The sequence below is a fragment of the Chroicocephalus ridibundus genome, chromosome 6 (genome assembly GCF_963924245.1).
Source record: "Chroicocephalus ridibundus chromosome 6, bChrRid1.1, whole genome shotgun sequence".
Classification (NCBI taxonomy): domain Eukaryota; kingdom Metazoa; phylum Chordata; class Aves; order Charadriiformes; family Laridae; genus Chroicocephalus; species Chroicocephalus ridibundus.
This window is the reverse complement of record NC_086289.1, coordinates 10,040,164-10,056,165: the sequence shown is the minus strand read 5'-3', so window position 1 is coordinate 10,056,165 and position 16,002 is coordinate 10,040,164. Positions and strand designations below refer to the sequence as shown.

At 39.2% G+C, this 16,002-nt stretch overlaps 1 protein-coding gene across 2 annotated transcripts in view; it reads right to left on the bottom strand.

Annotated features, from left to right (window-relative positions):
- Positions 1-16,002, bottom strand: part of NRAP (nebulin related anchoring protein) — a 52,904-nt gene that overhangs the window by 6,109 nt on the left and 30,793 nt on the right. For both annotated transcript variants that reach the window (XM_063338305.1, XM_063338306.1), the window contains 10 exons: positions 14,106-14,204; positions 12,188-12,292; positions 11,689-11,796; positions 10,796-10,909; positions 8,005-8,202; positions 6,057-6,161; positions 4,937-5,035; positions 4,046-4,150; positions 3,574-3,681; positions 1,626-1,937 (listed from right to left, as the gene is read on the bottom strand). In XM_063338305.1, coding sequence (XP_063194375.1) covers positions 1,626-1,937; positions 3,574-3,681; positions 4,046-4,150; positions 4,937-5,035; positions 6,057-6,161; positions 8,005-8,202; positions 10,796-10,909; positions 11,689-11,796; positions 12,188-12,292; positions 14,106-14,204 — 1,353 coding nt within the window. The remainder of the gene's footprint in view (positions 1-1,625; positions 1,938-3,573; positions 3,682-4,045; positions 4,151-4,936; positions 5,036-6,056; positions 6,162-8,004; positions 8,203-10,795; positions 10,910-11,688; positions 11,797-12,187; positions 12,293-14,105; positions 14,205-16,002) is intronic.

Below are 16,002 nucleotides of genomic sequence, written 5' to 3'. Positions count from 1 at the left end.
GAATACTAATTATTTTATCTGGTGCATGCTTCCTCATTAACCCCATTTCTAGGAGGACCCATTACTCTTTCTTTACTCACATTAAAGGCTTGCTCTACCTCCTAATCCAGTAAAGAAAACAAGGCAGACCCAATAAAAAGTAAAAGCCAGCAAAGTTCCCCCAATCCCAACAGTTCTGACTTCTTCAGAGGGACAGTGGCTCACTGTGTGACTTTAATCCAATTATCCTTTTTTCAGAGTTTTTCTTTTTCTCCTATAAGCAAAAGGGCATAACAGCCAGCTAGCTCAAGCATGCTGTTTATTACTCTTACTAGATAGTGAGAGTATCGGACAAAACAACCTTCATCATTTTTCTGCATTCCAAACCTGCTGTGTCTAAAGGCAAAGGGCCAAGTGCTGAGGTTCTCACTCATCTCCTATCTTGTCCCTTTGCAGGCAAGCTCTGAAGCACGTGCTGTTAGGGTCCAAGGACTAAGTGTCTGGAAATGCCACTTTCCTATCATGCGAGCCACCATCACACATCAGTAAATAGTAAAAAATCCTGCTTGCCTGGATCTAACCACCTGTATGCCATCTGTTGTTAGCCATTACAGAAGAAGGCAGGAATGGGAGTTGGAAGGGCAAAATACTGCTATACTATCCCAAGAATATCCAAAAAAAGTTCTGGCAATGAAGAGTACAGTTGGGATAGCAGATAGCAAGTACACTGAGTAAGAAAGGACACAAGCTCTCCGGTGCTCTGATTGCCACTCTGACTTTCATAGCTGTTAAGATCTGCTCACCAAATCTGACTAAACCCAACAAGTATCCCCATCACTTTGTCTCACAATAAAATTCAGCTCTCTAAAGACCTCTAAAGAGTTAGCATAACTTTCTGAATGAAGTTTTTCACTTCCTTGATGAATCATTCCATTTCTTTTTTTACAGAACAAAAAACACCGGAACTGAGGTTCCTGCTACAGAGCAGCTAATGACGCTGGACCCTAAATTGTCAAAATACACCTACCTGCATCCATGCAGCTTTATACATGCGCTCAATATCTACATGTGTTTGAAAGCACATACAGACAATGGCTTGTCCCTGAACAAAGGTACATGCTAAGGCAGAGTGAGCATGGATGTGGTTCATGCTGAGATTCCATCATTTCTGTCATCAAAGTTTGTCTGAACTTACATTTGCGTAAGCAATTTTTGTGAACACATCTGGGGAACTGGTTATTTGATATGATCATTTCTGTTGGCAAAACGACCTTCTAACATATCCCAAATCAATCGCTGAGCATTTAACCTTCTGCTCAAAGCATTCTGCATGAAGAGCAGTGGCTCTCAAACCACTGACTAGCTGTGATCCAAAGAGCTGAAAGATGATTGCGTGTATCCCTCAGCTCTCGAAGAAGTAACATGGACCACAGTGATTTTCCATCAGGTTCCTAACATGGGAACCTCTAATTGACATATATTCCATATGTCAGGAGCAATCTGGTATTTTGCTGCTACACATACATTAAGTTTACAAATGGTCTTTCCAAAAACACTGCACAGTGTCAACATACAATTTGTATCAGTCACTCAAAGCTTTGTTATTGCTAAATTCAATTTGCCATTAACAGCAGGAAAGTCTTTACCTCGCTCTGTAGCATGTGGGCTTTTTTGGCCCACTTCATCTTCATGTCTTCCGGAAGTGCTGTAAATTCATGGACTCTCTTTCTGTAATCCTGATCACTCGCTAAGGCCTGGGCTTTTCTGGCATGGACAAGATTCACCATGTCCATGGGCAGATGGTACTGAGACCACACTTCTTGGGTTCCCTTCTTATATTCCTGTTCACTCTGTAATTTGGCAGCGTGCAAGCAATGCAGCAACCTGGTGTCATCCAGAACACTTCTGGCACCAATGTGTTTTCCTCTCTCCATCACAAAGTTGTGTTTATATTTGTACTAAGAATAAGAAAGGGTAAAAGTGAAAAAGTGCCAAACTTAGACTGTCTGCTCTAGCTAACTAACTTACAATAAGTCACCAAAACATCTATGCTGTCTGTAAAAACAGCCAAGGTATGCAGCACTAGAAAGTAATTGTTTGAATCTCTCACTGCTCTCAAATTTTAATGCCACAGTAGCTGCAGCATTAAAGTTAAGTGTATCTCAATACGTTCTCTGAATATGCCCAAAGCACTGATCATGTTTAACCTCAGACCATGTTATTTATTATCTCTCACAGAATTTTATTCCCATCACTAGGAATGAGAGCGTAAGAGAAACAAACAAAGACAGAAGAAAAAAAAAATATCTATACGAAAGAGAAACATCATGCACTCTGTAGCCTTCAGATTTGCAAATGGCACCCAGCTATTTTAAAGAGTAAATTCAGTTTTCTTGGATCAATAACTATGTTGAGAAGCCTAAGATGGTGGTCTGAGCACGAGAATAAGCACCAGCAACCCCTCGTTCTCATCTTAGCTGGGACTACGACTCTCCCTATGATCTTGCATTTATCCCCTCTGTGAAATAGTGATGATGATGATAATGATTATTTATACAGCATCAACAGGGTGCTTGGAACTTTAAAGGGAAGGCCTGGGCCCTGAAGAGTTCATAATGTAGTTGAAATGGGATAATAACACTTATCTGCCACACAAGAGAGTTGTGGGGATTAAATTACAGTAGCTAATGTTTATAAAGTGCTTCCAAGATGAAGGGCCAAATTCAGATCTGTTGTAAGTGGATGTAATTCTATTATGGACTTCTACCCTTTAGAGCAGATCTGAAGCTGTAACCAAAAGCACTCTGCAAAATACGGTTAAGTATACATTATAAATTACAGCTAGAAGTAGTTGCTTCATAAAATAAATACACATGAAATATATTCATATTTTATCACAGTAGAGATAAAATATGCAACTAAATACTACACAAAATGAAGTCTTTTTTTACTAAATTTAGCTTAATTGTCAGGTTTTCCTTGAATTTATTAAATTTCTTGTGAGAAGGGGATGAATTTAGGCTTTTCTGAGAAATGGTTACCACCACGTCTGAGCGTTTTGCAAACAACATGAGTAAGATTTGTATCCTCTATTTCAGAAATTAAGGGGACACACATTTACAGGAGCATCCACTGCTTTTCACTTTCTAACCAGACAGGCAGCTCCTGATTTTCAGAGATTCAAAGGATGCTCAGCTTCTTCTGACTTCATCTCAATTCAGGAGCACTAACCACTTCCAAAAGTCAGCTCAAAGCAGGATAGACGGAATTAGTGGGCACTCTATATGAGGAGCTGAAAGCCTGGAAAGAGGCAGAATCCCCCTGATTTGTCTGTCTGCAAATACTTTAATTCACTAGCTATTTCCCACTGGAAGATGTTTAACCGAGCTTGGTTCACGATTAGCAGCGATTCTTCCTCTTCTTTCTTTTTTTAAATTCCCACAAAGAATCTCATTCATAAGTAATATATTCTGTCTCACACTTGTCTCACATGGTTATGGAGTTGCTTTAATTCAGTAAAATCTGCTTTAGACATTGTTTTACATGAAGTTAACAGAAATTAGGCAAGAAGGAAGGTTGAATCATTCAACTCACATCACTGGCAATTTCTCTGGAGGCCCTGGCAGTCTGGAACGGGAGCGCTTCCGTTGTCAGCTTGTAGCCTTGAGCACGTAGATTATGCCAAGATTCCCTGTATTTTGCCTAAAGTAGGAAAGGCACGTGTAGATTGCTGTTTCACTTTTAAATGCACAAAGGAACAAACAAAGGAACCCTCTTTCATTTGTTATTCTGCATTACAGTCTTGTTCTTCATAATCAAAGGATCTTTTTTTAAATTATCTGTGGGAAATCCTACTAACTCAGACAAAACCTGTCTCGTTCTTTATGTAGATTTAATTTACTCACAACCGTATATATGCTAATGGAGATAAATATCAGTACAATCAAATCAGGGAAAGCATAAATAGAATAGATCTAACAAGTACTCTACTTATCCATCTTCCTTGCCACTGCACAATTCATCCTCCATCCCAAATATGTGTAAGAAATACGGAGTAAATTCTTACATCACTGAGGTTGGCTGCATTTATTCTTGCCCGGGTAAACTCGGGCAGATCCAGTGTTGGTGTATAGTGATGCTGACTGTCCTCTCCCGCTGCTTTATACAGGCGCTAGGAAGGAGGTCAAAAAAAGACAATTGCAATTAATTTTCTCTATTGTTTCAATAATATAACAGCAGTTCTTCAGTTATTTATAACAACTATAGTCAGCCAGCACAAAAACCAGCTAAGAATATACCATTGCAATTGCATGTGGCTTTTTTCTGGGCATAAAAAACTCGTACATTAATTTTTATACATATATCATGATGCCAACCCACTACATTCTTAGCCTTGCATTGATATGTTCCCAGCAGGCCAAAAGTGGACCTAAGAACCTTAAGGGCAACACAAACGTGTGTTACAAAAACGGCCAGGCATTTCTGGTAGACTGGTCATATTTTCTAGCTTGGATTTTTCCTCATATTATTACAGATGATTTTGATAATTCGCCTGGGTTTTGTCAATGGGTTTTGTCTTGTTTTTCAAAAATTAGAAAAATGATTCTTGTTGTAGGAACCCTCTAAAGTGGACAGTACTATGCAAATGAGCTGCCTCAAGAACACGCTGCAGACCTGATCTTTCGAGGCTCTGTTTCATGTAAAAAAACACTGATAATGGGACTCTATCTTATGAGCATTATTCAAGTTTTTTAAAAGAAATTGAATTGAAAATGGTAGTAAATGTTTGGAAATAATAAAATGTGATCTATACTGTAAAAAAAGCAGAAATCAGTGATGCTTCCTTTCTTTTTGATGCATTTTGCTTTCAGAACCGGGTTGTCTCTTTCCCACTCCTCCATCCCTATCTCACTGCATTTTAAAAGCATATTTTCTGATTCACGTTAGGAGAGCCTACCTCATTAGCAATCATATTGCTGAATTTTGCATGAAGGAGGCCAGGAGAGTCTGTCACCGAGGTGTACTTGAAGGAATGTGGCTGCTGACGATATTTACTCTGAGTTCACACACAAAGAAAAATGAACAGAATAACTAAATTTTCTTGTCAGATAAGGGACTTTTTCCAATACCAGTGGTCTAGTATCGCTTCCTGCGCTTAAAACTCTACTTTGCGAAGGGTATGTGTCCATTAACCATTAGACTAATTTACCTTTTGCTACTCTGAATTTGACGCATTCAAGTCTCATAGGGGAAATGAAAATTAAATAAGGAATAAGGTGTGAAAAAATGCCGAATACAGTAACAAGGTTATTTCACCCCTTCGTGTCATTAACTCTGGCCAGTGGAATTACAGCAGAGGTAATCCAATCCAGAGAGGACGTGCTGCACAAGCTTGATGAACTTTTCTGTGGGAAAAATTAGGTTCCACCTGGCCTGTGGTCCTATGCCAGAACTGTGAACAAAAGAACTGCAAGATCACTGCAAGCAGGGATCCAGTCACCGGAACACCACCAGGAAGAGCACTCTTCTTTTTCTTAATTTCACATCTATGTAAACATGGGCAATAGATCCAAGATTTGAAACTAGCAGAGACTGTAAGAGACCGCAAGAGAGGAAATAAAAATCCTGTTGGAGAGGGGGAAAACCAACAGCACAAGAAGGCAGCAAGGAAAAAACAGACTGTAAAGCAGGAGCAGAGCTGAGGACAATGTAACGTATTGGACACTCTGCTGGTCAGTCTAATTTTGGAGAAACAGTACAAGGTACTTATTAGACATAGGCACAGCCTTATTTTTACTTGAAAAAGCCCATTTGAAATCTAAAATAAGTAACATAAAAAACAACCCCCTGGGTCTGAAATGCAGGAGAAAAGATTTGCGAAAACAGTTAGCAAAGTCTGAAAAACCTTGAACTCCATCAGATTCACCCATCTGCAGCTAGGACACGAATGGAATGATCAAATGCAAGGGGAGGGAGCCTAGCATTATCCAGTGAGTCACTTTGCCAGCCCAGTTTAATAGAAAGACATCTGGCAAACTCTTGTTTGTAGTGGAGAAATCAAACCCCTCTTTTGTTACCTCGCTGATGAGTTCAGAAGCTTTCTTCTTTCCTTCAATCTCTAGGGCCCCTGGAGTAATACATCCAACTCCTCGCATAAAGTTCATGTCAGACCGGTATAAATTCTAAGGAAAACCAAGCAGAAGTAATTACAAGTTTGCATTTGAGATGCCCTATATTTATTCACCCCAAAATACACAACAACGGTATTCAAATAAATCCATTAAAATTAGTACCTACCACAGAGAGTTCATATACGTTACCCTATGTTCTTGTGTTTATGTATGTGTCCGTGTACACACAGCCCTGACAGATCTACAGTACGGATGCGAGATTCCCAAAGTCTCATGAACACCAAATGATACTTGGGCTCCTAACTTTTCTTTGTAACCTTGAAAAAACTTTTCCTAGACACATGAATTTCATTCATATATAATATGTAAATCACAGCTATGTATTATTTATTTATAAATATATGTAAAATAAGACCAGTTTAGAAAACTGTATGAAAATATATTTAAATAAAAGCTGTTAACTTTTTAGTAAGCAGAATTACAGACAAAATACCCTTGCTTTTAAACAGTTCTGAATGGTCAAAATGTAAGTAGGGAGCACTAAGGAAAAATAGCACTGAGGCACTGTACAGATTTTGTTTAAATATTTTCTAGACCACCAAACTCGTCAGTGACTCACTGTAAATATTACTTTTTTCAAAAGTTAGCAATAGGTTACCGGTAGATACATTCAGACAGATATTATTTCATTTGATGATGAGAATAGTGAGGAGGCGGAGAATCATCTTATTTTCTGCTTCAAAAGAACTATAAATACCAAACAACTAGTAAAGAACAGATACGCCTACTCAATGGATATGTGGAAACTGCTACTGCTTACAGAGGGAAGGACTAGTGTTAGTTAATGAGGCATTTTGGTTCAGCCAACTACTTATAATGGAAATGGACTATGCCTTCATGTTATTCAGCCACCTAGGAGAACAGAAACAGCTCCTCTTCTATTCATGTCTGTCCAGTGCTAATCTCTAGTCTCAAAGGCATCATGGTGTTGTGTACAGGCCATATCCTTTGTGAGTCAGAAGGTAAGAGAGGACAACGCTAGAGTCTGGTCCTCACCCCTTGCCAGCTATTAGCACCAGCTGGTAAGAGAGTTGAATTCTGCACTGAGACATGTTGCTGGCAACCAGCATTTCACTCCCAATTCAGAAGAGCGGCTTGGATGGAAACCTGCCTCAGAATTTCTGATTACATGTGTTTTCACCCGAGTTAGGGCAGCACAACTGGCGCGCAATGTTTACACTTGTTTGAACACAGTCTGCTATTTTTAAGACTGTTGGCTGAAAGGGTTAAACTGATATACAGTAGCATTTTGGGTCCAGACTTGTTTTTAAGATACAGCCCCTTCTGAGGTCTTCAGAAGCTACAGACACAGCCTACACTTGAGTTTGTCAGGCATTATCCAGTTAATTTTACTCAAGATTACGCAGAGAACTAAACTCATCCTTCTTAGAATTTCAGCGGTTATGTCTTGGGCCAGAGTTTGTAAGTGTCCTACAAATCAGTTTTTAACAATAAGCACCTTTCTGGCGGAAGTACACATGAATTTCACCCAGATGCAAACCAACGCAAATACCAGTTGGTAAACAGTTTGCATGGTTAGGAAGATCTTAAAAAGAGTATTGCACCAACAGTGCAAACATCCTCACTTGCAGACACTTCTCTGCCCGGTCATCAAAGACTACTATACTTTATCTCTTGGTATAGCGTGATCACACACATTGTAGAAATGCCCAGTAAGATAAATGTATCATTTCTGAATGTAATCAAGAGGGAACAGTTATCGTTTATCCCTCAGCTGCTGCTCAAATACGTACTGTCAGCTGTCATGATTTGGAACAGAACTATCTTGCATCAGGATCAACGGGGAAATATCCCTGGGATGTTTTGCAATTACCTCACTCTGTAGTTTGTATGCATTCTTGGCACACCGCAATCTCACATCATCAGTCAAAGAAGTGTACTGGTGTAGCAGCTGCCTGTATTCTTGTTCACTGACCAAAGACTGGGCTTTCCTGGCATGTACCAAGTTGATCATATCCAGTGGCAGGTGGAAGTGAGTCTTTGTATCCTCAAAACCTTGCTTATATTTCACCTATCAAATTAAAAACAGATCACATAGATATCACAACATGGTAATTAGAATTCAGGTTTTGATCAGAAGAGATATTCTCTGTATTTCTTCCATTTTCCAGCATAAATTATTCTTTTTAAAAGTAAGTTTCCTAACTAGTTTAACTATACTGTGAATGATCAATACTTATAATTAGAGTATGTGGCAGTCTATTCTTCATCAAAACAGTAGCCATCTACATTATACTCAACTAGGCTGAGATATTATTTAATTTTTTTTTATTAAAACTGGATACATTGAATCCGTAAACCTACCAAACTGATAAATGAATTCTTAATTCACTGCATTTCTAGCAAGCACAACAAAAAGGTGAAGCTACTGCCTGAGGATAAAATGCAAACAGCCATATTTACATTAGAATTCGTACAAATGCTCACTCAAAATATTTGCTGGTCTTTATTGATTTGGCCAGTTTCATTTCACAGTTTTAAATGTTATTTTTAGTGCTGGGGTTTTTTCACTTCTTGTCTCTGTCCAGGAAAAAAAAGTCATAGAAATCTTCAAAGAACTTTTTTACTTTTTTTTACATGACTTTTCCCTATCAGATTATGCAAATTTGAGATGTTCAGGCTGTTCATCCAGATAATGAACATCCAGAGGTATTGATGATCATCAAACTGACTTAGACTAACCTGACAGATGGATGAATTCTTCAGACACTTATTGTTACCTGTATCAGTCTAAGCATACCATCACACAAGAAAGAATCCCAGTACCAGCCCAGCACTCACTGAAATCCATGAACTCTCCCATCTATATCCACAGTCAGGCTCGTTATGGACAGTTTTGGTAAGAAAATAAATAGTTCTTAGATTATTTATGCGCTTAAAGTCAGCCAAGTATTTCACTGCTTTCTGGCTCAAGCCACAGTGTTCAATATGCACTGAACAGTTACAAATATATAGACAACGAACAGATGATGTAATTCTTAGCATATCCCAAGACCAAGTGGGAACCATTCCCCAAGCAAAAAAGTCCAACTTGAAATTCCATAAACTCATTCATGCTTTAGTCATTCAGGAAAACAGCAAATTGAAAATTATCTCTGAATAACTTTGTATCTCTACCAACTTTAATTTAATTCTGTACAAAGACCAAAGTCATGGCAGTCGGGTGAAGTCTCTGGTGACTGGGAAAAGGGAAATATTGCACCCATTTTAAAAAAGGGTGGAAAGGAGGACCCTGGGAACTACCGACCTGTCAGCCAATCTGTGCCTGGGAAGATCATGGAATAGATCCTCCTAGAAGCTATGCTAAGGCACATGGAAGACAGAGAAGTGATTAGAGACAGCCAGCATGGTGTCACCAAGGACAAGTCCTGCCTGACCTACTTATTGGCCTTCTATGATGGAGTGACTCCATCAGCGGACAAGGGGAGAGCTATGGATGTCATCTATCTGGAATTCTGCAAGGCCTTTGACACGGTCCCCCACAACATCCTTCTCTCTAAATTGGAGAGATATGGATTTGATGGGTAGACCGTTCAGTGGATGAGGAATTGGTTGAATGTTTGCATCCAGAGGGTAGTGGTCAACTGCTCAATGTCCAGATGGAGATCGGTGACAAGTGGTGTCCCTCAGGGGTCCATATTGGCACTAGTACTGTTCAATAATCTTCATCATTGACATAGACAGTGGGATCAAGGGCACCCTCAGCAAGTTTGAGGATGACACTAAGATGAGTAGTGCAGTTGACACGCCTGAGGGACATGATGCCATCCAGAGCAACCTAGACAAGCTTGAGAAGTGGGTCTGCGTGAATCTCATGAGGTTCAACTAGACCAACAGCAAGGTCCTGCACCTCGGTTGGGGCAACCCCCAGTATCAATACAGGCTGGAGGATGAAGGGATTGAGAGTAGCCCTGCCAAGAAGGACTTGTGGGTACTGGTAGATGAAAAGCTGGACATAAGCCAACAATGTGCACTCACAGCCCAGAAGGCCAACTGTACCCTGAGCTGCATCAAAAGAAGTGTGGCCAGCAGGTTGAGGGAGGTAATTCTGCCTCTCTTCTCCACCCTGGTGAGACCCCACCTGGAGTACTGCTTCAATTCTGGAGCCCCTGCTACTACGTCTCTGGACGTGCTGGAACGTGTCCAGAGACGGGCCAAAAGGATGATCAGAGGGCTGGAGCACCTCTCCTATCAGGACAGGCTGAGAGAGCTGGGGATGCTCAGCCTGGAGAAGGCTCGAGGGAGACCTTATTGCGGCCTTTCAGTACTTAAAGGGGGCTTATAAGAAAGATGGGGATAAACTTTTTAGCAGGGTCTGTTGCAATAAGACAAGGGGTAATGGCTTTAAACTAAAGGAGGGTGGATTTCACTAGACATAAGGAAGAAATTTTTTACAATGAGGGTGGTGAGGCACTGGCCCAGGTTGCCCAGAGAAGTTGTGGATGCCCCATCCCTGTAAACACTCCAGGTCAGGTTGGACAGGGCTCTGAGCAACCTGGTCTAGTTGAAGATGTCCCTGCTCATGGCAGGGGGTTGGACTAGATGACCTTTAAAGGTCCCTTCCAACCCAAACTGTTCTATATCTGATTCTTTCTTATACTTACACCACTCTGCAGCGATGCTGCATGGACTGAATGAGCAATGTGCATATCACCATCCAGGCCACGTGAGCCAACCATCTGTCCTTTCATTTTCTGAAATGCCTCCTTATACTTGTGCTATAAAGGAAATAAGAATAGAAATGTGAATAAGAGTGAAGAGAAATAAGTATTAGTCAGATTGTTAAAACCTGAATAAAAGGGTTTTCATATTACAGAAAGAGAGCTATGGACAATAAATTCTGTCTATACTCAATACGATAATAAATCTGAATAAAACTTTAGTGAATGCTAGGAAGACCTCACTTGTTCAAACCTTTAATATTTTGTCCTACTTAGAGAAAAACAAAAAAAATACACCAATGAACACTTACAAATAGCTTGGGCTAGTTACCTGCTATTACACAGGTGGTAGAAGAGAAGAACCTGGTGCAGGTGCTCAGAATCAACCTCTGAGGAGCCTCTTTCACAAAGTCAGAAAGACTGGTCTCCTATGCTTGAAATTAATCTGTGTATCTCTAAAACCTTTAAAGGACACCCAAGACAAACCCCGAATGGTAGAACTTCCTGAATGAGCTCTCTCTTCCAAAGCTTGCCTAGTTAACAGTGCCTGACAGCTCCTGAACAACCCCTGTGATTGTCCAGTCGCTACAGCAGATAAGTTGGTCAACTTTGCTAATGAATGTTTGCTTTCTCAAACCTTCCTTTGCTTAGTTAGCAATAACATGTCATTGTGGCTGCAATTCCAAAAGCACAACTAACTAGACCGAGGCCAGATGTCTCCCAGATGTAGAGTTGGCTGGACATACTGTTTCCATCAAGAGTCATTCAGCAGAGCAGAAACAGTCTGGAGTGACTGAAATATCCTACTGGACAATATCAGCAGTAAGTTCACATACATCACTTATGATTTCACCCGAAGCCTTTGCTGCCTGGAAGGGAATGGCATCTAGTTTCAGTTGATAGCCACCATCTTTCATCTTTCCCCAGGACTCCTTATAGCGAATCTAGGAAATATGGAACAGGATTAAAGCAGAGTCGCTGTTCAGAGGGTTGACACTGCAGCATTATTGCTATCCAAGCAATGTTACCACATTAGTTTCATTCCATTCTAATGCAGAGGGCTAACATAAATGAAGATATCAACACAACAGGAATAATCACATAACAAATGTCCATTATATAAATGTATTTGTTTGTTCATTCTTAATCTTTCTAATGTAGGAGAAGTTTGATAAGAAGCTGGATTTCTCATATTACTGCAGAAACATTTAGACCATAGAATGATCGTATACTGGGAAAGAAAAGATATTTAATATGATTTCCTGTGTAGGACAAATAGCAAAATACTACCAACTTTTTCACTTTCCTTTAAAATATTAAAGGTCAGATTTATACCTCACTGATATTCATAGCATTTAACTTGGCCTGAAGGATTTCAGGAAGATCTGTCGTTGGTGTATACTGATGCTTTACACTCTCTCCATGCTCCTTGTACAGCCTCTGAAATAGAAATGAATTTCAGTAGCAAGTACTCACTACACATTCAATCACTAGTTCAGACAAAACCATTAACAAATAGGTTTATGGAAAGCAAAGTCTATAGAAAAGTGACAGCAGCATTAATAAATACAGGCAATTGTATCAGTCAAAAAGTACTAAAAAAATTGTGAGTCTGATACACCTATCAGCTAGAGTATGCTACAGAGGAACTTGAAGTTTGGAGTACCTAAAACAACGTATATGAAAACTCAGATATTTGAATATTAATTTGATAAGACTTCTAACACGTGTGAATAGGGAGAGGGAGAATAAATAACATTTATTAAGGATGTGCAGCCATGAGTGGCCCACCAACATTTTGAAATTCCACAGAAATATGGGGAGTTGAAGTTCCCCAAACACATCTCTCCAAAGTTGTTCATTTTTAGCAGATAAATATGATGGTAATTATCTGGGCAATTACTCCAAATTTATTTCCAGAGCTAGTTGCAAGGAGGTGCTCAATAGTCAATGGCAAGAGACTAAAAAAAACTCAGAAGGTGACTGATCCCATCATAAAATAGGTATCTACGTGGGCTACTTATATCAGTCCTTGGAGGAAGAGTATAGGGTTGGCCCAGGACTAGTAAACTTTCAGATATCTGCAGACAGGTAAGAGGAGTTCTGTGCAGTTAACTGGAACTTCCCCTACAATGGAGATGCAGAATTCACCTCTTTAACATTATTTTTCTTTCCTAGCTTAGTTTCTTGTATTGACACCATAATTTTCAGATGAGTACAGATAGCCACCATTTTTTTGGCCTTAGATGTGATGTATGTCTGTACCACCTGACTTGCCTTTCCCAGGTTGCATTTCTGCATGAGGGTCTGAGACCCTCTAGATTAGAATGAACCTCTCCATTTCACCCTGCTGCCACTCTCTTTAGCAAGTAAGCCCACTTGTATTTAAGGTCCATAAGAGGAAAATTAATGACAACTCTATGTGCGAAGAAGTAGAGCAGCAGAGAGTTTTTGACTGCAGCTCAGTGAAAGAAAATGACTTATATTTATCCTGCCTGAGATGTAAGCCTTTTGGATCTTATTAATTAAACCAAAGGCATAGACACTATAAGTATTACAATAGCATGTGTTTTACACAAAGTCTTTCATCTTCTTCTTCACTTTAAAAATATCTATTTTCACAATAAAACATCCTCTCATGTTTGAAACTTGTCTTTTTTGAGTGACTTTTGCTTATTATTCTCTTCTGTATTATCCCAGTTAAGTCTACAATATTTTTAAATCGCTCTTCTATTAAAAATAAACACGTTTAAACACCAAACAGCCTCAATTCTTCCCTTTAAGGTTTCCCCTCCTGGATTTCTCTCTCAGCAGGATGACAGTTTGAAATAATTTATTTTTTTCTTCCTTGTCATGCTGCCTTACGTTTTGTTTCCAAAGAATGTGAAGGAACTTAAATTTGAAAGATCTGTTTGAAAAGGGGAAAGAACCCCAAATATGTTCTTTCAACGCATCTCAAAAGGCCAAAAGTCTCTAAAGGTCAAAGGTCAGTCTTACTCCTAAATTTTACTTCTGAAAAAAAATTGGACAGAAAGGCCTTTTTACATGAAACTCCCATTCACTTCAGTGGGATCTCTGTGACTTCCCATTCCAGTTAGAAACATGCTCTTTGCGAGATGTATCACACCAGAACACAGAAGTTTCATGGTTCCCAAGGATAATCTCAGAGAGAGAGAGAAAGCCAGTGCTTCAATCAGGTCGTTCAAAGAGGATACCACTCTTATAATCATAATGTATATACATTATAACTTACATCCACAGCCTGGTTATAACTAATTCTAGCCTGGATCATCTCAGGAGTGTCTTTAATACTGGTAAACTTCAAAGCATATGGATGCTGACGGTACTTCTTCTGTTGAGCAGAAAAAGATCAAAGCTGTGAATTTTGTGCTGCTCTTTCATGCTATTTGAAAGAGAAAAATCATAGGTTGCTGGAGATTAGAGTGAATTTGTGAACATAATTATTATTCCTCTTTCCTCATCTTTATGTCCTAGGTACTTTCAGATTAATATTTGTTTCAATTTAACAATAACCTTTTGCCGATTAATATTGAAGTATTTCTCCCTAAATATAAGGACAACATTTCAAAAATCAAATTCTGCCTACCTAAATACTCCAGGACTCAGGACTTGAAAATCTTTTTCAGATTACTTCAAATACAGTATGACTGATTATATTTTTTATTTATAGTTTCTTTAAGCAAGAAATTATATACAATTGTAATGTGTTAATAATGGAAACCACTAAACTTATTGTTTCAGGATTTAGGGTTCCTCCTAACACCTATAGCAAATCTGTGCAGCTATTAACACTGTGTCTAATTGTTATGGTATATCTTCTAGGTAATGATATTTATTCTGCTTGCTTGAAAGGACCCATAGTGGCTTCTGAGAGATCTTACACATAAATAATTGAGATGAAGGCTGTTTGATGGCAAAAATGACACCTTTTCCATATGGCCAGGTCACTAAAAGCTTCCCTTCCTGCACAAGTTGTCCCGTATCGACCAATACACTTATATCTTCTCCAGTTAGTGAATACTAAGTTTTCCCAATGCCTGTGATGAACTCCCAGGTCAATAAGCATGTTCATGGCTCTTCTGGAAATTGTTTATATCTCAGTGTTCAAATCTAAGGGCATTTCATGCTCCTTTAAATTGAGCTGTGATCCACGGAAGTTTATTTGAGGGGACATCTAGATTCTTTGGGGACTCAAAACTCCTATGTAAAAAACATTAACTCCTAAGGTATTACAGGCTTATGAACAACGCTTGGGTTTCAGAAAGAAATCCCTTAAGAATGGGCAATCTTACTGAGTTTAACGGGGGACAAAAGTGGTTTGCACTTTGTCCTGATCAGCTATCAAGACAAATAAGAGTTGACCAGAACATCTCTACATAAAATTCCTGGAAATTATATTCTGGCAATTGCTTTTTAGCAGTATTACAAGGGATAATCACTGTGTGTATGTAAGAACGGAGAAGGCTTATAGCCACCTAAAATTATTTATTACTCACAAAAAGTTTGAGACGAACAACCTGGCAAGTCAAATTCCTACTCAGCATTTTTCACTACTATAACATCAAAATGGTATACCTATACAGATTCACAGTTACTATTCCAGCAACCAGTGCTGTATTGGTTTTTATGAAGCTACCTTGCTTTACACTAGCTGAGGATCCAGGTTACTGTGTCTAAAAAAATCATGCTTCTTCATTGTAGATGATCGCCTGGGAAAAAAATAGTGTTAGCAACCAGGCCCATGTGAAAGGATGACCATACTTTTCTAGAGACACCACACCAGTGGTTATGCTGTTATTCTCATTGAGTGAATGGACAGATGATTCCAGTATCACCAGCGGTTATCTAAAAAACCACAGTATTCAGTCTCCTGCTGCAGCAGATTTGGCCAGTAGGACTCCCTCTAAAATAACAGAAACAGAATCCTATGAACCTTTTAACCACTTCCACCAGAATCTCCTTTGAAGGCTTCATGGGACTGGCACAAAGGATTCTAGAGTTCACCTTTTTCTGTAAGTGATATTGATTATAGGGAGAAATAAGGGTGAAAACTACTTGGGCTGATAGATGGCTACAGACAGAGATACCTATATGAATTTCAATAGCTAACGTGAATATATATGAAAAAG